Source organism: Paroedura picta, chromosome 7 (assembly GCF_049243985.1).
Source record: "Paroedura picta isolate Pp20150507F chromosome 7, Ppicta_v3.0, whole genome shotgun sequence".
NCBI classification, from domain to species: Eukaryota; Metazoa; Chordata; class Lepidosauria; order Squamata; family Gekkonidae; genus Paroedura; species Paroedura picta.
The window spans coordinates 103082969-103103447 of NC_135375.1; the positions used below are offsets into that span (position 1 = coordinate 103082969).

Below are 20479 nucleotides of genomic sequence, written 5' to 3' on the forward strand. Positions count from 1 at the left end.
CTAGGAAATACCAGGAGACTTTGGGGGCGGAGCCGGAAGTGGGTGGGATTTGCGGATTTGGGGCAGGGAGGGACCTCAGTGGAATATAATGCCTCATGGAGTCCCCCCCCTTGAAAGCAGCCATTTTCTCCAGGGGAACTAGAGTTGCCAGTTTTGGTTTGGAAAATCCCTGGAGACTTTGTGGGTGGAGCCGGGGTGAGCGAGATTTGGGCAGGGTGGGACCTCACTGGAGTATAATGCTGTGGACTCCACCCTCCAAAGCAGCCATTCTCTCCAGGGGAACTGATCCCTGCAGTCTGGAGATGAGCTATGATTCCAGGGGATCCCCAAGTCCCTCCATCCTTCCCTAGCCACTAAATACCGGTCTCAACACATTCAGAGGGTCAAGGGCTATGGACCCTCCTCCATTCCTCTCCCAAAAGTCTCAACATTGTTTTTGCCCACCACCATTTCTCAGCTAGGGCAGCTGTGAGGTTACCAACTGCCTGGAGGGGGGGGGGAATGCCCCATCCCTTTAACAAAGGCGTAAAGGGACGTTATCAATCAACTGCTGTTATTGACCTCCTGCGTTTCGTACTCCGTTGCTTGTTGTCAAGATATTATTTCCTGGCTCTCATTTCCCAAGCTCCCAAAAGGCAGGAGTAGAGACCCAAAATGTTAGAAGCTTTTTTTAAAAGCACCCACCTCCAGCTTAGCAAATTTCTCAGCATGGAAACAGCTGTACTCTGCGTTGATGAGCTTGGCCAGGAGAAATTCACGGAATTCTGGGCCCTGCAGAGAGGAGAGGGAAGAGGGAAACACTCGCTTATCACTGTGTGGTTCCCGAGATGCTAATTCTCAGAATCAATATGATATCCAGAAACTAATTTGGCAAGAGAACAGGTACACGGATATTATGTTCCTTGGCTAACTCAACACATGTATGCTGCAGGTCAGTATCAAGGGGCAGGAGCGGACACTTTTATACCCACAGAGGAATATGTCCCTATTCACCTCAATTTTAAATAAGATTTTAAGTAAGATAGCCCTGGTAGGTCCACCATTAGAAATACTGAGAATATCTACCCGTATTCTTCTTAAGCCCCATTAAACTGGACAAGGTTAATTTTTTCCCGATTATCTGGATAGTTTTTAGTCCTAACCTCCTTAAAAAAAAATTAGTCTCAATTTTCCTTCGCAATTGCTAACAAGCTTCCTGAATAGATCAAGGCCCTGCCACAATTTTCAAGGGCCTGCAAAAGGGAGCTCCTCCACCAGGCATTTGCTTGAGGCTGACCAATCCAACGACATCTGCTGGTCCCGTCCTCCCTCAGGCCCCCCCTTCCATGAATAATCTGACCCGCCTAAGGGCTCTGTCAAAGTTACTGTTCCTGTTGAAATATTGTTCTGGTTGATGTATTATGATTGTTATATTTGTTACGATGTTTTATGTAATTTCCCTATGACGTTTTACGTAAACCGCCCAAAGCCGCATGGAAGGGCAGTATAAAATCTAAATAAATACACATTTTATTTGTTTTTGTAAGTTAGTTCTAAGTTTTTAATTAAATATTTTACTGTCCTGTTTGCGCTGGTGTTCTACCGCAATAAGCCTCTCCTCCTACTACCACCACCTCATCACCATCACCACACCACCCTTAGAAGTACATATTTATTTAGAAAATATGTTCCCTGCTCTTTTGCCCTCACAAGGGCCATTAAGGCAGCTACCCCATTAAAGATTTAAAAATACATAATAAAATCACATCTTAAAAACCATCAAAACAAAAAAGATCAGATCATTAAAATGAATAAAACCAGAGCTCTAAAAACCCATACAAAAGCATTAAAACAATTAAAAATTTGGCGAGACTCACTGAGGGAACCCAAGTCTTGAAATTCTTCAAGAGATAGTAGTCCAACAGAATTTAAATAGTTAGAAATATAGCAATCAGCTAACATGCAGGAAATTAAGCTGTCAGGACATGCTCTTAAATGAAAGCAAATCCAAAACTTTATAGTGTCCAGCTGCTCACGAGTAGCAATGTGGAGTAGAGCGAATTTGAGACAAAGGGTTGTATATGCCACATATTTACGTACTCCAAATAGATGGCAAAGGAAGGTGGACTGGAGTGACTCCATATTGGAAGAACTATCAAAGCTCCAAATGGAAATGCCATAGCAAAGAGATGTAAGGAGCTTGGCAGAGTATAATCTGATGGCTGCTGGTACATATTGTCCACCGTTAGAGTAGAAAGATTTTATTACTGCTCCACCTTTGCATTAAAAGGTATTCACAATTTGTTTTAGATGATGACTCCAATTAAGGGAATGATGGAAAACTAAACCTAAGTATTCAAAAGACCATATTTGCTCAATTTCATGGTTGTTAATTCTTCAGTTAGATATCTTCCTGGTCTTATGAAGAAAAACTAGAACAACATTATCTGCATGCAGGAGAAGGGGCACTCTGATTTGCAATCTTTGGGGCATGGCTGTTAATTTTAGATATTTCATTTTTCAAGTCTGAGATATACAGATTAAAAAGATGTGGCGCTGATACACATCCTTGCTTCACATCTTTATGAGAACTTAAAGCGGGAGTTCGTTTACCAGAGGCCTCACATCTTATATGATAGGTAGAGTTAGCATAAAGTTTATGAATCAGAAAGAGTAGGAGCGGGTCCATATTTAGTTGGCACAGCATAGTCCGTAAATGGTCTCTGGGGATTGAATCAAAGGCACTTTTAAGGTCTAAAAATGCTGTATCATTCCATCATTGCCTTTCGAATACTTCTCAGCAAGGTGGTAAAGAGTAATACAATGGTCTAGTGTTGATTTGCCCTTTGTGAATCCTTTCTGTTCAGGTCCAGATACCACAGCAATCCAATTCAAAAGCTTCTGGGCTAAGTGGCCCACATATAATTTCCCGACTATTCCTAGAAGCCTTATAGATCTGTAATGAGTCGGGTAAGTGGGATCTCCTCTTTAGTAAATTGGTACCACCACAGCCTTAGTCCAAGAAGTAGGAAGTTGACCATGACGGTCCATGTTAGTAAAAAGGGCCGCAAGTAAGGGAATCCAAATGGCAGAGGATTTCTTGAGGGTTTCTGGGAATATTTTATCTGGCCCAGGCGCTTTGCCATTTTTCAGGGATTAAATTAAAAACTCAATTTCTTCATGGCTGATTGAAGGCCAGTTAGGGCAGACAGAGATGGAAGCATCAGTTTCAGGCTCAGCATTCTCTTCAGGTTGCATAAGGCCCTCTTCCTAATCCTAATCTCAGAAGATGAAATATCCAAAATAGGGCCTTTGAAGACAACTGTATCAGCCAGGAAGATTAATAAGAGAGTAGGGCAGTCTCTCTTTTACAAAGCTGTTTTACAGGTGTCCCCACCTTGATCGTGTTTCTTTTAAATCTCCTAACTCAGTAGCCCTCGTCTACAATTTTATGTACGCAATATTGGAGAAATATTGTTTTATCCATATTTGTACCATATTGTTTTTAATTATGTTTTGTAATGGCCTTTGGCCAAACACAATAAACGTTATCGTATCGTATCGAGAGTAGGGCAGTCCTTCGTGAATGTTGGTCTCAAACCTTATAAGGCTTTGAAGGTCATCTTGGATCGCACCCAACATGAAAAACGTGTCCGGGTTGTCTGACCAGCAACATGAAATGTTTCTCAGCCTAGGCTATCATCTGTAAAGGTAAACGTAAAGGTATCCCCTGTGCAAGCACCGAGTCATGTCTGACCCTTGGGGTGACGCCCTCTAGCGTTTTCATGGCAGACTCAATACGGGGTGGTTTGCCAGTGCCTTCCCCAGTCATTACCGTTTACCCCCCAGCAAGTTGGGTACTCATTTTACCGACCTCGGAAGGATGGAAGGCTGAGTCAACCTTGAGCCGGCTGCTGGGATTGAACTCCCAGCCTCATGGGCAAAGCTTTCAGGCAGCTTTCTTACCACTCTGCACCACAAGAGGCTCTAAGAGGCTATCATCTGTAGGAGGGGCCAATTTTCCCAGGCCTTGATTATGGCACAGATTAGTTCAGTGGGAATTGGTACTACCGGAATACTCATCCAGTCTTTATGTTTTCTATTACAGGGGCCCACGACACACACACAAACCTTTTTGAATATGGCTGGGTTTGGGAGCGGGGGTCCAAAGAAGGGGACATCGTCACGGGCTGTAACCGACACCTGAAAAACAGCAAAAAGCAATATAGGAGCCGATCGTGACAGGTTCTGAAAGCAGCACAATCACTTTGCTGTTGGATGAAATGGCTAACTGTAGAGCAAACTACAAAACCCGTTTTGCTTACAGCCTGCAAGATGCAAGACAGTTGCATTCTGTAGGATTCATGCATGTGGGGGAGCGGGGAATCAAACCCGGCTCGCCAGATTAGAAGTCGGCACTCCTAACCACTACACCAAGCTGGTTTATTATCAATTTGATGATTTTTATCCCGCCACCCATGGCAAGCCATCTCGTGACAAGGTACACAGTATTACTCAGTATTACACAGTATTTATTATGTTTTGATGTGGCTTTGCTGTATGTATACACCATGCACTGCCCTGAGCCTGCTTGTGGGGTAGGGCGGTCTAAAACTTTAAATCTAAATAAATAAAAGTAAAAATGGAACCAACGCAACAGTACGAGAGGGGAGTTGCCGCCGGCAGCTGTATGTGGATTTAACCTTGTAGAGCGTCTCCCCAAGGGCGCTGTGATGGGCCTGCACCACCACGTAGGCGTGCAGGAAGTTGGATGCGATCATGTCGGGGACGAAGGGCGTGTTTTCGTCTTGGAATACAATGGCCACGATGTCGTTCCCAATATGGCGCTTCCGCTGCAGCTGGAAGGGAGACGACGAGACGGAAGTCACCATCCCAAACCGAAAACTCACAGCAGAGTTGATTCAATCCCAGAGCCTTTATTCATTTAGCTAATGAATTAATGTATACATAATTTTTAAAAATTAAGATTAATTTAAAACAGTTCAAAATAGCAGTAAAAACGACTTCTAGTTGGAAAAGTATCCAGCGTCAACATTCACAGAAACAGCCTCCTGCCGCCTTTCAAGAGAGATGGTGGCCTGGATCTCCCATAGTTAGAGGTGAATAGCAATATATGGGGAAGGTGAAGCCCAATAGAAGTTTGATGTTCTGCTTTCATCGGACCCAAGCAAAACCCTGGTGGAAGTGCTGTCTTGCAGGCTAGGCGGAACTGTGCTGGCTGCAAAAGGCTCCCATTGTGTTCTGGGAGTTCATTTCACCAGGTAGGGGCCAGGAGATAAAACGAACATGCCCTGGTGGAGGCTAGATGTATCCCCTTGGGGCCAGGGGCCACCAATTTGTTGGTAGTAGCAATTTTAAAACCAAGACATCCCCCAAAAAGGCTGTTGTCTGGTTTACTGCCTCTCTTTCCAAGCCTACTCCGGTAATCTCTGTGCTGTACTCAATGGGCTGTGCCCACCGTCCTGAAAGTTTATCCACCATTTTGAGTTCTCTGCCATCCGCCATCATCCCCGTCCCCCAAAATACCTGCTGGGCGTCTCCCTCAGTGAAAGGCAACTTTGTAGACACATGGAACATGATCTCCTTGCCCCGGAAATTGGTGTAGACCGACTCGGTCCCTGTTTGACCTCTTGTGACGTCCAAGCCGCCGCGGAAGCTGAGGTAGTCCCCACGCATTACAGGGAAACAAAACGGGAGAGAGGAGAAAAAGAAAAGGGGGGTGAGGAATCAAGCCAGCATTTTGAAGGAAATATCAGTTCTTCGTTCTTTCCCTTCCAGAGGAGACAACTTTAATCCTAAAAGGGGACTTTCACAAAGGCCTGGCTACTGTGGTAAATCTCTGCGGTTACTGTCAACAGATTGTGGATTCCTCAGTTCCACTCCCTCTGCTGCCCGAAAAAGCCATCCAAATTCAGCCGAGGAAGAATCTCAGGAATAGCCTGAAGAGGGAGCTAGAGGCATGTGGTGGGAAGACTAAATCAATTTCATAAACTCCAAACAGTTTTCCTGTGGGTCGCTGGAATACTCCTCAGCAAGCATGATGGGGGGGCTGCAGTGACAAGGGAGAATCAGCAAAAAGTGTCCTCCCCTTCTCAGCTACTACAAGGAGAAAAGTAATTTGGGATCCCAGCCTCTTCAAAGCCCTCTTTGCAAAGATCTCCTTCCGTCTTCTCTACCCTGCCCTCCTGGCCGCTTTCCTCAATCTCCCCTTCCCACTTCCTCCCTGCCGGGTTTTTCCTTTCCAAGTTGGTTTCCAGATCCACCTCCCTCTTTGAGTCTTGCTCTCTTGACTTCCTTACTTCTTGAAGCCTCTTCTCGGTTCCTGCCCAGTTCCTAATACGCAGGGTTGCCAACTCAGGCTTGGGAAATTCCTAATGATTTGGGGATGGAGCCTGGGGAGAGCATGGTTTGAGGAAGGGTGAAGCCACTGCAGGATATAATATAGGGTGCTAGGTCCCCCTCGTCCCCCCCCCAGCTGCCAGCAGAGAATGGGGGTACAGCTGCCAGATCCAGATTGGGAAATGCCAGGGCTTTTTCGGTCCTGGCACTGACCTGTTGGAATCAGTTCCCGGAAAAGCTGAGGGCCCTGATGGAGCTTCTTCAGTTCCGCAGGCCTGCAAAATGGAGCTCTTCTGCCAGGCACTTAGTTGAGGCCAGGACTGGAGAAGATCTGGCCCTCCTCTGGTGCCTTCGGGCACCCTACCTGCATGATCTCTCTCCCTGGCACATATACACATTGAGCGCATTTTCCAGCTTGATATAGGGGGTTGGGGAGGGTTTTTAATGGTTGCAGTTGATTTTATATTGTTAACACATGTTGTAGGCTGCAGCACGCCAGCTGGTTCTGGAAGCGGCAGAATATCTATTGACTGATTGATTAAATTTGGCACCACAGGATTTGTTTTGGAGGCTCTCCTACTCACCCACGGAAATCCTGCAGCTGGATCCTGTCTCCAAGAAGATCTAAAAACTCCAAGAAGCCAAGACTTTCATCCGTGTTACCGAAGACCTCTTCTTCGGTGGTCTGGAAAAGGAGAGGTGAGAGAAAGTGGGAGGAGAGCCCTTTCCCCTTCAAGATCCCCAACCAGCCCTAGAGTCTGTCAGGGAAGTTGGAGGAGGACTCCACCTTGGGCATGTGGACTTTTTAAGAAGAAAGATGCACTGTACAATGCGAACTCACGAGCACCTATACATTATTGGCCGAATTATCATGTGGCGGTATGTCCGACAACTTGCCCCTTCACATGCAGATGGTCTGCCTCATGCCAAGTTATTTGCCTGGCCCCTCAAGTTCAGAAACGGTGACTGAGACTGGCTCCCCAGAGTCTGAAGCAGAGAAAAACCTTCTCTGTCACCTGCCACTTTAGAGCTTTTAACTGGAGGCATCAAGGATCGAACCGGGGACTTCCCACAAACAGACGCACTGTCATTAAACCACAGCCCAGTCCATGGGATGACTGGAGTGAGAAGGTTGGTCTGTGAGGGGCAAGTGGCTGCCACTGCACGGCCAAAGCACCTCTGGGCCTCCTCCTTAGTTGTGCCTGCTTGTACTAGCATTTCTAGTGACTAGCATGGCTAGCATTTGTAGGGACTGAAAGAAAAGGGAATGAGGAGTGGAGTGGACAGGTGGGTCAGGGGGTTAGGAAAGTATCTGTCAAAAGGGGTGATGGTAGGTAGGAAGAGGAAGAACAACAACAATGACTGTGGGCAGGAGGGATTGCATCGGTGCTTGGCTCTTGGAGCTATTTCTTACATGCTCAGGGAAATGCCAAACATCTCTTTGGGGTCAGGAGGTGGATTTCTTCCAGGCCATACTGGCCAGGGATTCTGAGTTGGGGGGGGGCATCATTTGGACATGGAATTGGAATCACTGTGAGTGGGTAGGTAGTTCTGAATTTCCTGCATTCTGTGGGGAGTTGGACTAGATGACCCTGGAGATCCTTTCCAACTCTACGATTCTAAGAAGAAGAGCTGGTTTTTAATATCCTGATTTTCACTACCTGAAAGAGACTCAAAGTGGCTTACAAACTTTTCCTTCCTATCCCCCATTGTGAGGTAGGTGGGGCCGAGAGAGCTCTCAAAGAACAGCTCTGCAAGAACACCTCTAGGAGAACTGGAACTGGCCCAAGGTCACCCAGCTGGCTGCATGTGGAGGAGTGGGGAAATCACACCCAGTTCTCCAGCTTAGAGTCTGCTGCTCTTTAATCACTACACCACCCTGGCTCGCTTACTTAAATAGTAAGTGACTGAGACAATGGAGCCGAGAGAAGGACAAAGGCAGACAGGCAGGCAGACGTTCTCATCTCAGTCCCCCGTGGTTTGTTACCTGGCCTTTGGCAGGAGTGCTGAATGTGAGTGTCATAAGGTTTGTTGGTTTGGTTGGTTTTTACCTGTCCCAGTTTCTGTAAGATGACCCCAAACTTGAAGTTATTGCTGATTACGTGTTCATCAAAGGCAACAATGAGCTGAGAAGCCTGGGAGATAAGAGGAAACAGGGCAAATGAGAGAGAAAAAGCAGGCAGATGCCCCAGAGAGAAAAAACAGTGTCATGAAGTCCCAGAAGTCCTGTTTATAGCAAGAGGTCAAGCTGCAACAAACAAGCAAATAGCATATTCCCTTATATACTGTGCACATGTAAAATTAAAAACCTTAGGGGTTTGAATGTCAGACTGTACAATTTCAAACATTCCTGGGAACTGCATAAAACCAGAGGCATTTTGGCTTCCAGTCTCCCCAGTGGTTAAAAATACATTAAATATCCATAACACACATTCAGAAAGTATTTTATATGTTTCATATCCAGGTGTTGTTCTCTTCTATGCTGTGGACTCCGGGGAATGGTCGGCCGAGGCCTGCAGGAATCCTCCCTCAGGGGCCCTCCGTCCCCAGGAATGGGCTGGCTTCCGAGCAGGCCGCACAGCAGCCAGACGGGAACCTCTGGAAGGCACCGCTCTCCCCTGCTATCCAGCTGCCCCGCTCCCCAGCGTTGCCCCAGGACTGCGCGCGGGCCTTGGACCAAGCGCACCGCATCTCCAAAACGGCGGGCCTGCCCCGAGGGCCACGGGAAGCAACCCCCGGCTGCCCCCCAACCTCATGAGCAGGCGGTTTCCACGTGGCCGTCAGAGCTCTGAGCCGCGGACGGAAGCCTCTGCCAGCCGCCACCTTCCTTCGCGATGTCCCAGCTTCCATGCGGGCCTCAGAGGCCGCCAACCCGCCGTGTCCCATGGGGCATGGGCGAGTCAGGAGGCGCTGCGCAGCTCCCGACAGCGCCAAATGGTAGAGGGGCCAATCGAAAGGCGCTTTGCACATTCCGATTGGCCCCGCCACTTGTCAGTCCAGGGCCATGGTCCCAATCCGGTGATTTCGATCCCGGACTTGGCCCACCCCCACCCTCCTTAGACTTTTATTTATACCGCGGAGCGGTATAAATATATGTTGTTGGTGCAACAAGTCAACTGGTTGGGAGTGGCAGCTTATAAATGAATGAAGAAGTGAAGGAACGAATGATATTTTTGTTTGTTTGTTTGTTGTAGCATGACCCCTTTGACACAAACTGGAAGAGTTTGGTTTAGTATGTTTCCCCTTGGATGTTTTTTGTCCTGGCCATCATACCTTGGGATATAACACCGGGAAGAAACGATCAACATTCACATCTTCACACAGCAACTGCGGGAGAAGAGAAGGAGGGGTTAGCCTTCTCATCGCGGTCATGGGGTTTTACAGAAAACTCTACGGTGGCAACAGAGAAAGGGCAGGCCTGCTTCAATATTTAATAGGCAGTATTCACCTTCTGTAACCTCTGAGCAACCTTGCCTTTGCCACAATAAAAAAGTTTATTTGTTTCAACATAAAATGTTCTTTTAATTTTAACTGCTTGGAAGCTGAGGGATCAGCATTCTTCAGGTAGGTTTCCCTGAACCTGAATAGCCCAGGCTAGCCTAATTTCATCAGATTTCGGAAGATAAGCAGAGTCCGCCCTGGTTAGGACTTAGATGGTTAAAACATCACTATTGGGGGACTTGTATGCCACACAGAATGTACTAACTCACATGTGCAAAAAAGGTATCCACTAACTTTAAGCAGGCAGCCACTGAGATTTAATGAATACAAGATCTGGAAAAATTCAAGTGGGTCGCCGTGTTGGTCTGAAGCAGCACAACAAAATCAGAATCCAGTAACACCTTTAAGACCTACAAAGATTTATTCAAGGCATGAGCTTTCGAGCGCATGCCCTCTTCCTCAGACTCAGATCTGGAAAAGACTGGCTTGTACATTGATGGCAAACTCTTTCAGTTCTTAACAGTGAGACAGTCTTCTCCCTGCACTGACACCCTGCCTAACAAACCCCAACAAATACAAGAAGGAAGGGGGGGGGGGAGGAAAGGACCTGCAATACTGACAAAGACAGCCAAGCACCACAATGCGATTTCCTCCTGCTCCCGTACACAGGATGCTCACATGCACTTTAGGTTGACAATTGGCCGGTCAAAAACATTGACAGAGTTTGTTCAGTTGATCATTTGGATGTTCAAAACGCTCATTTGTTAGAATGGTAACAAACAAGGAGTGAAAACATGGTTGTGCTTACCTGGCCCTCTAATTCACTGAGTGTTGTTCTGAATAGTCCCTGCATGGGAACTGCGCATGCGCAGGCCAGCCACAGCCAGCTGGCCTGCACTGCTCCCATGCAGGACTTCACAAAAGATACAATGATGAAAACGTGGTTGCACATACCTGTCACTGTTGCCCACTGAGTATTCTTCTGCACAGACCCACATGAGAAATGCGCATGCACAGTTCCCATGTGGGACTGCGCATTAGACATGGCAATGCGCTGAGTAAATTATTCTAGCGCGGAGGACTCCAATCCTTTCCCCAAAGTTTTCACACAACATCATGGCAGACCCTGCACAGTTCACCAGTAATCCTGACACGGTTCACTCCGACTGTGTCTATTTGTCCAAGGATCGCTCTCATATATCTGTCTCCTGTTTGCTAACATCTTACTAAAATGTTCAGCATGAATCGCCTGAGTGAGCTCCATCCCCAAAATCTGCATGGGTGGGATGGATACAGCCTTCCACTTACCTGTCACAAGGCACACGTGTGAACACTAAGGCGCCATAACACCACCACACCCACCCTGACCCTTCACACACTGCAGCTGCCGTGATATATTATGAACTCCTGATAACATATTATGGAACAACGATGATTCTCTAGTATATATTTAACTCGGCGAACAAACACTCTCTTGCCTTTTAAACCAGCGTGGGAAAGGCCGTTTGGAGTACATTAGTACAATTTACAAAGAACAGACTTTGGCAATGAGTAACCAGGGAAAGGGTGTATGTATGATATAAGGGCTTTTTGGCACGTGTCCCTATTTTAGTCTGCGGCATGCCATTCTCGGGCATCATATATGGCCTGTGCTAGCATCTTGTGTGTGGTTCTAGGGCCCTTTCCATGGCTGTTATTCGCTGGCGCATGCTTGCCGCATTGACTTCTGGATGCCAGCCCTGATTCTGCGCATCTCATTCTACATTTGTGAGTTTCTCCGGTGCCACCCAGGAGTTCATTTGCAGCTTGCGTTTCACCCTTCCGTCAGGAGAGCAGGTGTTCCTGGCTGCTGCCTCACCTCCCTTTCCTTTTAAAAACAAATCCAAGCATGCGCAATAATGCAATTATATAAGCCCCCCACTTGTTCTCGTGTCTTACTCTCATCACCAATCTCCCTCCCCTTCCCTTCCTCCCTGTCCCATGGGAAAACTGTCCAAGTGCTCCCCTTTTCCGTATCCTGTATAGCTCATTCCTGCCCCCTCCCCCCTATTCTCGGGAGCAATGCAAATTAAAAGACATCTTGTGGACAACAATGCCCACTTGCACCTTTGTTTTAATTGTGCCACTTCAGGCAAGCATCTTATGTCATTTATTTCTTCCCTCCTTTCTCCCCATATAGTGCATGTTATTATTTTTATTTTTAAAAACACAGTCATTATGTTAGGTTGCCCCCATGTTGTAAAACAAAGACTTTTTCTTTCTTTTTGTACTTGGGGAAAGCCAGGGGAGGCAACTGGATGAAATTACCTCCCTGCCTGAAACTGACCAGGGTTCCTTTTCCTTTCATGAAACTAACAAAGATGTTCTGTTGCTGGAGGGGGGGGGGCAGGGAGGCTGTGTGTGTGTTGTGCTTGTGCTACTTTGGAATTGCATTGTAACACAATCATGTTCAAAAATTTTAAAAATATATACAGCAGGAAGTGGAGGAGGGCGGGCAGAGACACAACATTGGTCGGATCTCAATCATCATAATTTTGAGGTGGGAAACAATGAAGGAAGCCAATGCGACTGCTGAACTTCCACTCTAGGTTACTGCAACTTCCATCTTGGGGGGGGGGCAGGGGGGACTCACGTTTTCTCAGGATTCACAAAATACGCAACTAACAGGGAGTGCATTTGGTGGTTTATGGGTGCTGCCAGAAAGTTTTTCGTTATTGAGGAAAGGGCCCAGGCATTTCAGAATAGGAACTGAAGTTACAGGAGGAAGCAATTATAGTATATGCCTAGCAGAAGATGCTAGAGACTGTGACTCAGCTAGGGAGGGAGAAGAAAGATCTTCAGAAAGAAGATCTTCAGAAAGAATTGTATAGCACAGGATGCTTCCCCTAGAGCAGAGTTATGTGGCACTTTGACTTCTGTAGAACTCTGGATCAAAGTCTGCTAATTCTGCCCCCTGACAGCAGCTCCTACTGCACTGTGTTCGAATTCCATAATTCTACCATTTGTATTGTCGGACATATAACCTCTGATACTTTTTTGCGTGCTGTTCCTGATTTTTGTAATCCTAGTCCTAATGCATTCTTAGATAGCTCATGCTACCAGGCTACTTGATCCTACTGTTTTAAGCTGTGTGATCTGCCCTGGGTCTCAGTGGGGAAGGCGGGTTTTGCATAAAGGAAATAAATCAATGGAGCAATTAAAAAAACAGGGCATTCATGACTATATGGAATATTTGATGGCATCTGAGCATGGTGCCCCAAATTCTTATGTTTTCCTACCTTACGCATTATACTGACTCAGAATTTGGTTCATCAAGATCAGTATTGGCTGCTGGCAGCATGTCTCTGGGGTCACAGGCAGAGGTATTTTTTTAAAACAGAGATGCCAGGGATTGCACCAGGGACCTTCTTCCACTGAGCCGCAGTACGTCTACCCTGAGAAGAGCTGGGCAATTCTCACTACTGTTAACCAACCCATGTTGAAAATCTTTATTTCAAACAAAGACCAATCTATACTCTGGACATGTATTGAATGAACACAAATACTGTGCCATAAGAAAACTGGAAAGAGTTGGAATTCGGTGCATGGCAGTGAAATCCTTAAGAACATTTTCCTGGGAGTAAGCTCCATGGAACAGACCAGAGGGATCCTGAGCAAACTTGTTTAGGATAGCTCTGTGAAGTTGCCTTATACAGAACCAGACCACCAGTCCGTCAAAATCAGTATTATTTAGTCAGATTGGCAGCGGTTAAATGGAGATGCTGGAACTTGAACTTGGGACCTTCAGCATGCCAAGCAGACGCTCTGCCACTGAGCCACGGCCCGTCCTGGGATTCTGCTCCTCAAACACAGGGTGCCAAGACTGACCATGAGTAACAAACACCCCCCCCCCCAAGAATGCTGATCACAACAAGGATTACAAGGAGGGAAAACCAGCAACAGATGGCAAAAGTGGCGAACCCCAAACATACCTTTGCCATCTGGACAGCATTCGGAAATTCATTCAGGCAGGAAATAGGGATCAGGTCATGCTTGGTACCGGTTCGAGTCCTGACACAAAGCAACACAAAACAGAGGAAAGTGTTAGAGGGGGACTTAAACCACAGTGTTCCCCATGGAGACATCACAGTGAGGGGCAGTATATAAATTAAGTGAATAAATGAATACATCTTGTTTCTTCTCCTGGCCCTAAACTGTGATCTGGGGATCCCCTGGAATTGCAGCTCATCTCCAGACTAAAGAGATCAGTTCCCCCTGGAGAAAATGGCTGCTTTGGAGGAGGGACTCCATAACCTTCTACTCCAGGGGCAGTCAACCTGTGGTCCTCCAGATGTCCATGGACTACAATTCCCATGAGCCTCTGCCAGCGTTTGCTGGCAGGGGCTCATGGGAATTGTAGTCCATGGACATCTGGAGGACCACAGGTGGACTACCCCTGTTCTACTCCACTGAGGCTCCTCCCCACCCACTCCCAGCTCCACCCCCAAATTCTCCAGGTATTTCCCAACCCAGAACTCCCAACTCCCAAATCTCTCATGAAGGCTACACAAACAGACAGTCTTACCTGAGGATCAAGCGGAGGTTGTCTTGCCTTTCAACCTGTTCATACTTCACCGAAAGGACGAGGTTGCCCAAAGTCGCATCGTTGGCATAAAAATTCTGATGCTCCTTTAAAAAAGAATAAGAAATATGAGATATCGTGACATCTCGCAGCCTTCTGCTGCCCAGGGAATAAAAAGAACATATCTAGATAACTTTATCAATCCCCTCCCATTCCTACAGTTGTAGAACACACAGCCTTCCAAAATCTAGACCACGCTGCATTCACATGAGGAAATGTCTGGGCTAAAAGAGTTTATGAAGTTTAAAATGGAGCATGCCATTTCCCTCTGCAGGAAACTTCTATCGGCATAGGAACTTGGGGATATCATACGAAGAAAAACCTAACCTCTACGGAGGAGGTCAAATCAGGCTGGGTGTATCCCTTCAGATTTCACAGGCGTTCAAAGCACCGACTGCTCCTTTGCAGGCCAAAAAAATACCCTTTCATGTAATCAGGAAGAAGGCAAGGCTAGGCTAGAAGCCTTCTAGAAATGCCGGATTCCACTGAGCAGGGCATGTTTGAACAGAGGAACATTTGATTGTTTCTGCTTCCTCTCAACAAGGTCAAATCAAGGTCGATTCAAGAAGAATATTGTCAAGTTGGAACGTGTTTGGGTGACTAGGATGGTTGAGAGTTTGGAATCCATGCCTTACGAGGAGAGGCTGAGAGGAGGGTTGAGCATTCCGGCACACTTCAGCTGCTTCCGCGAACACTTTCGCCGCCACCCCTCCCCTCCACACCACAGCACTGGCCGCCTCGGGAGTCGGTGCTCACCAAAGAGCGCTGGAGCGCTCAACCCTAGTTAAGAGAGTTGGATATGTGTTGCTTGGAGAAGAGGAGGGCCAGGGGGGTTGGAGAGCTGTGTTGAACTATTAAAAAGTAGACATGTTGAAGAGGGGGCCAACCTATTTACTGCTACTTTACAGATGAGGGTTAGGTAAAAAGGGTTCAAATTACGGGAATAAATGCTTGCCGCCAGTTAGGACTGCTTGGAGAAGGGGGGAGATAGGCTGGGGGTTAGTTCAGCTACAATGGGGATGATACCAGGAGGGGGAGAGGCCTTTGGAGGGACCCTCCCCGGAAAGGGAATTCCAACAATTCTGGGCCAAGGAGGACACAGTGGTGGGAGGAGGTTCAATAATAGGGGGCAGTGACATATGCAGATCCGGGAAGGCCCTGGCCGTGGGGTTACCAGAGTGAAATGGTACAGAGGAGAGCAACGAGGATGATCTGGGGCCAAGGGACCAAGCCCTATGAAGATAGGTTGAGGGACTTGGGAATGTTCAGCCTGGAGAAAAGGAGGCTGAGAGGGGACATGATAGCCCTCTTTAAGTATTTGAAAGGTTGTCACGTGGAGGAGGGCAGGATGCTGTTTCTGTTGGCTCCAGAGGAGAGGACACGCAGTAATGGGTTTAAACTTCAAGTACAACGATATAGGCTAGATATCAGGAAAAAAATTCACAGTCAGAGTAGTTCAGCAGTAGAATAGGCTGCCTAAGGAGGTGGTGAGCTCCCGCTCACTGGCAGTCTTCAAGCAAAGGTTGGATACACACTTTTCTTGGATGCTTTAGGATGCTTTGGGCTGATCCTGCGTTGAGCAGGGGGTTGGACTAGATGGCCTGTATGGCCCCTTCCAACTATGGTTCTATGATTCTATGGTTGAAAGGGCCACCTGGGTCTAGCTCCTGGCATTCTTGGAGGAAGATTCAGCCCTTGACGCATATCAGTCAGGCTTCCATCCTGGCCACAGTGTGGGGACTGCTAGTTGCCTTGAGGGATGATCTCCGGCACCAGCTGGATCGGGGCGGTTCGGCGATCCTTGAGCTATCTGTCGACCACATTTGACAGGGATTAGAGCAGGGGTAGTCAAACTGCGGCCCTCCAGATGTCCATGGACTACAATTCCCAGGAGCCCCTGCCAGCGAATGCTGGCAGGGGCTCCTGGGAATTGTAGTCCATGGACATCTGGAGGGCCGCAGTTTGACTACCCCTGGATTAGAGGGACAGACTTACATTGGTTAGCGTCCTTCCTCCAGAACTGGACCTAGAGGGTAGTGATAGAGGAGCAATTATCACGCCCCTTTATGCTCCCCTGTGGGGTGCCACAGGGGGCGATATTCTCCCCCATATTATTTAACATCTACATGTGTCCTCTGGCACAGCTGGTTCAGAGCTTTGGGCTGGGGTGACACCAGTATGCGGATGAAGCCCAGCTCTATCTCCTGATGAGGCCAGCCAGACCCACCCCCCCCCCGGAAATATTCACCAGATGTCTGGAAGCGGTATCTGGATGGCTCAGGCAGACTCACCTGAAACTCAGCCCCTCCAAGACGGAGGTCCTGTGGCTGGGTAGAAAGGGACAGGATCTGGAAGCATGTTTCCCCTCCCTGGATGGGCTGCAGCTTACGGCTCTGCCTACCGCCAGGAATTTGGGAGTGATCTTTGATGCCTCCCTCCCTATGGACACTCAGGTTGCAAGAGTAGCCCAACTGGCATTTTATCATCTGCGCCAAGTGAGGCTACTAGCGCCCTGTCCCCAGACCACTTAGCCATCATAAAAATCCATGAAACGGTCACTTCCAGATTAGACTTCTATAACTTGCTCTATGCAGCTCTTCCCTTATTTCTGATCCGGAAATTTTGATGGGAGACGAGCTACCAATTGGACCATCTCGATGGTCGTTGATGTTTCTGTTCAGCACAGCCATTTTGACCTCAGAAAAGGGCAGGGGGTCATTAGGGACTGTAGACCTTCTCACCTTCCCCAAGAAGTGCTTGCGGTAGAGCTTTGCTGTCGGGTCGCATTCCAGCTTCACTTTGCCACCGCAAGGGGAGGGCAAGTCATGGCATTCCGGGCCCGAATTGGGCAGGCTGTGACAGGTCCCTTCGATCCAGTAGCCCCCGAACTGGGGTAAGATAATCAGAGGGTAGGGCCACCCTCTCCGTAACACCTAATGGGAGCAAAAGACACTGAGAGGGCTGGCACGAGCCAGGATTCCAGACAGAACAGATTTGCAACACAAACCCAATAATAATAAATAATAAACCGGATGGATGGATGGATGGATGGATGGATGGATGGATGGATGGATGGATGGATGGATGGATGGATGGATGGGTGGGTGGGTGGGTGGGTGGGTGGGTGGATGGATGGGTGGGTGGGTGGGTGGGTGGGTGGGTGGGTGGATGGATGGGTGGGTGGGTGGGTGGGTGGATGGATGGATGGATGGATGGATGGATGGATGGAAGGCTCATGGGGTAGCAGGTTACAGTGGATGAGTGATAGTGTTGTGAATGTCCTGCATAGTGCAGGGGGTTGGACTAGATGACCCATGAGGTCCCTTCCCAACTCTATGATTCTACGATTCTATGATGGGATGGATGGATAGATGGATGGATGGATGATGGATGGATGGATGCGAATGGGCCTCTGAGCCTCAAATTTATCCTAAGCAATAAATGATCTCAAGCAATAAACATATAAACATACCACTTAACCAAAACACAATACTTCCTTTCTCCTATGCTCAGCTCTATAGACATAACATTTAGACTAATATTTTATTTTTACTGGGCACCAACACAGGCACAAACACATCCCTTACATCAGGGGAGGGATTCTTCTCTTGAAAGAAAAAGCATCAACTTGTGCAAGAGTTTTCAATGTGCACTGTAGTGGCCACCAATCTCATAACTGGTGCACAACAAATGTTTTTAGAAAGTGGGCAGCACCAAGCGGCTCTTTGGCCCAACAAGCCTTCTGATTGGCCACTGGATATTTGATTGGCTGACAGGTTTTTAAAAAACATGGCTTGGTCAGCAGCTGTCACTGCAGCACAATAACCTTTAAGTAGGCTATGGCAGCCATTTTACAGTTGGCTCCACCTCCTGCAGCAGCCATTTTGTGGTAGACATTCTATGCTCCTTCAAAATTCCAAAGTTGCCCTCTGGCTAAAGAAGGTCAGGAAGCCCTGCACTAGCAAACCAATCAAAAGGATCCAGCCCACTCAAGTATTCTGAAGGGTAGCCACTCAAACCAGCCCACAATACACCAAAAGTCAGTTTGTGCTCATGGAATATGCCTGAACTCAAACCCAGATGAGGACTAGTTCTGCTGAGACTCACCTCCTGGATGCTGGGGTATGGGATGTACTCTTCTTCTCTCTGAAAGCACAAAAAATTAATTAGCAAAGCTAGGTGGGCAGGAAACGGGGGATCATAAGGAACTCATTGAGCCCAAGAGAACAACATTTGTAGGCACCCAACTGACCCCCCCCCATTCATTCTTTACTTCCCAGCTCTTGATGGGGTCCACATGACACCTGTGACCACTGTTAAGAGCCTGGATATCATTTGGGATGCCTCTTTAACAATGGAGGCTCAGATCACAAATGTCGCCCCTCCAGACGTTCTACCCACTCCACCAGGCACAACAACTTGTACCCTACCTGTTGTCACTTAATCTAGCAACTGTGATCCATGCAATGGTCACCTCCAGTCTAGATTACTATAACTTGCTCTATGCAGGGCTGCCTTTAAAGCTGCTCCAGAAACTTCAACTGGTCCAGAATGCGGCTGTATGGGTCCTCATAGGGACCCAATGGAGAGAACATATCCAACCTGTGTGGTCACAGCTGCATCAGCTTAGATGCAAGGTTTGGGTTTCCACCTTTAAGGCCCTAAACTTAGGACTTTTGTATCTATGGGACTGTCTCTTCCATGACATCCCCCATAGAATGTTATGTTTGAGCGAACAAAATCTGCTTGGGGTCCCCAGCCCTGGCCTGCTGGAACGTTCTGCCAGATGAGATCAAGGCCCTGCGGTACCTCAAACAGTGATCTCTGTTTTGTACCTGAGAAGTGTTACCCAGTTCATTATAGGGTCAGTCTGGCAAGTGAAGGGAGGGTCAAAGGCAGGGCAGGAGGGGCATGATATCACTTCCCGTGAAAACCCCAAATTGGCATAGGGTAGCTATAGGAATCCCCAGAAACCCTATGATAAAACGACAACATTTCTGGTTATTCTATGATTCCTAGTGAGCCTCTTGTGGTGCAGAGTGGTAAGGCAGCAGACATGCAGTCTGAAGCTCTGCCCATGAGGCTAAGAGTTCGATCCCAGCAGGCGGCTCAAGGTTGACTCAGCCTTCCATCCTTCCGAGGTCGGTAAAATGAGTACCCAGCTTGCTGGGGGGTAAACGGTAATGACTGGGGAAGGCACTGGCAAACCACCTCGTATTGAGTCTGGCTGTCAGACATGACTTGGTGCTTGCACAGGGGATGCCTTTACCTTTACCTTTATCTTATGATTCCTAGAGCTGCCCTGTCTGGGTTTCCCCCAGAGGTGATGCATCAGAGCACCTCACCTGAGAGCTTCTTCTGTTTTTCTCCTGCTGCCACAGCGACAGACCAAGTCAACTGCCAGTGGGAGTCCTCCAGCAATAGGTCCAACGGCACGTTGGAAACCAGCTTTATCATCAGAGGTGAGGGTTTTTAAAAGAAAAAATAATGATCGTTTTCCAGTCTAAAATGGCATGAAAAGGTGGAACTCACCTTGAGGGGAGCCGGAAGTGAACATCTCTGCTCGTCCAAACGACTTCTCTAGACACAGAGAAAGTGAAACGGTGAAGCCTCAAAGCCTGATACATCTATTCCCTTCCCCATCCCTGCTACCAAGACCTCTTCTGGCACGTTATTGTGGCCACCATTTCAGGTCTCAGGGAACGGAAAGCGAGGTTCTCCAAAAGGCTCCCCCTGCTGAGGTATCTATAAAGCCAACATTGTACAGCGGCTAGAACAGGGGGTGGCCAAACTGCGGCTCCCCAGATGTCCGTGGACTACAATTCCCATGAGCCCCTGCCAACATGCTGGCAGGGGCTCATGGGAATTGTAGTCCATGGGCATCTGGGGAGCCACCCCTGGTCTGTAAGGAAGGGGTTTGGCCACCCCTGGTCTGTAAGGAAGCCCATGGTTCAAATGAAAGGATTCATTACAGGAAAAAGGGATCTTGCTGTCAGTCCGTGGGGAACTTGACAGTGGAGCAAACAGGCACGCTGGCAGCCATTTGGCTTGGGAAAACTGTACAAGAGGGATGGCTGA

The 20479-nt window shown here is 47.8% G+C and overlaps 1 protein-coding gene across 8 annotated transcripts in view; it reads right to left on the minus strand.

Annotated features, from left to right (window-relative positions):
* LOC143841483 (rap1 GTPase-activating protein 1-like) overlaps positions 1-20479 on the minus strand; it is a 70552-nt gene that overhangs the window by 21883 nt on the left and 28190 nt on the right. For all 8 annotated transcript variants that reach the window (XR_013232700.1, XM_077345847.1, XM_077345849.1 and 5 more), the window contains exons 4-15: positions 19934-19981; positions 18509-18547; positions 17143-17334; positions 14345-14448; positions 13752-13830; positions 9613-9666; positions 8391-8474; positions 6924-7024; positions 5527-5656; positions 4683-4838; positions 4111-4182; positions 685-771 (exon numbers count right to left, since the gene is read on the minus strand). Coding sequence is in view for 7 of the 8 variants with exons in the window: in XM_077345847.1 (XP_077201962.1) it covers positions 685-771; positions 4111-4182; positions 4683-4838; positions 5527-5656; positions 6924-7024; positions 8391-8474; positions 9613-9666; positions 13752-13830; positions 14345-14448; positions 17143-17334; positions 18509-18547; positions 19934-19981 (1146 nt within the window). In the remaining variant the exon portion in view is untranslated. The remainder of the gene's footprint in view (positions 1-684; positions 772-4110; positions 4183-4682; positions 4839-5526; positions 5657-6923; positions 7025-8390; positions 8475-9612; positions 9667-13751; positions 13831-14344; positions 14449-17142; positions 17335-18508; positions 18548-19933; positions 19982-20479) is intronic.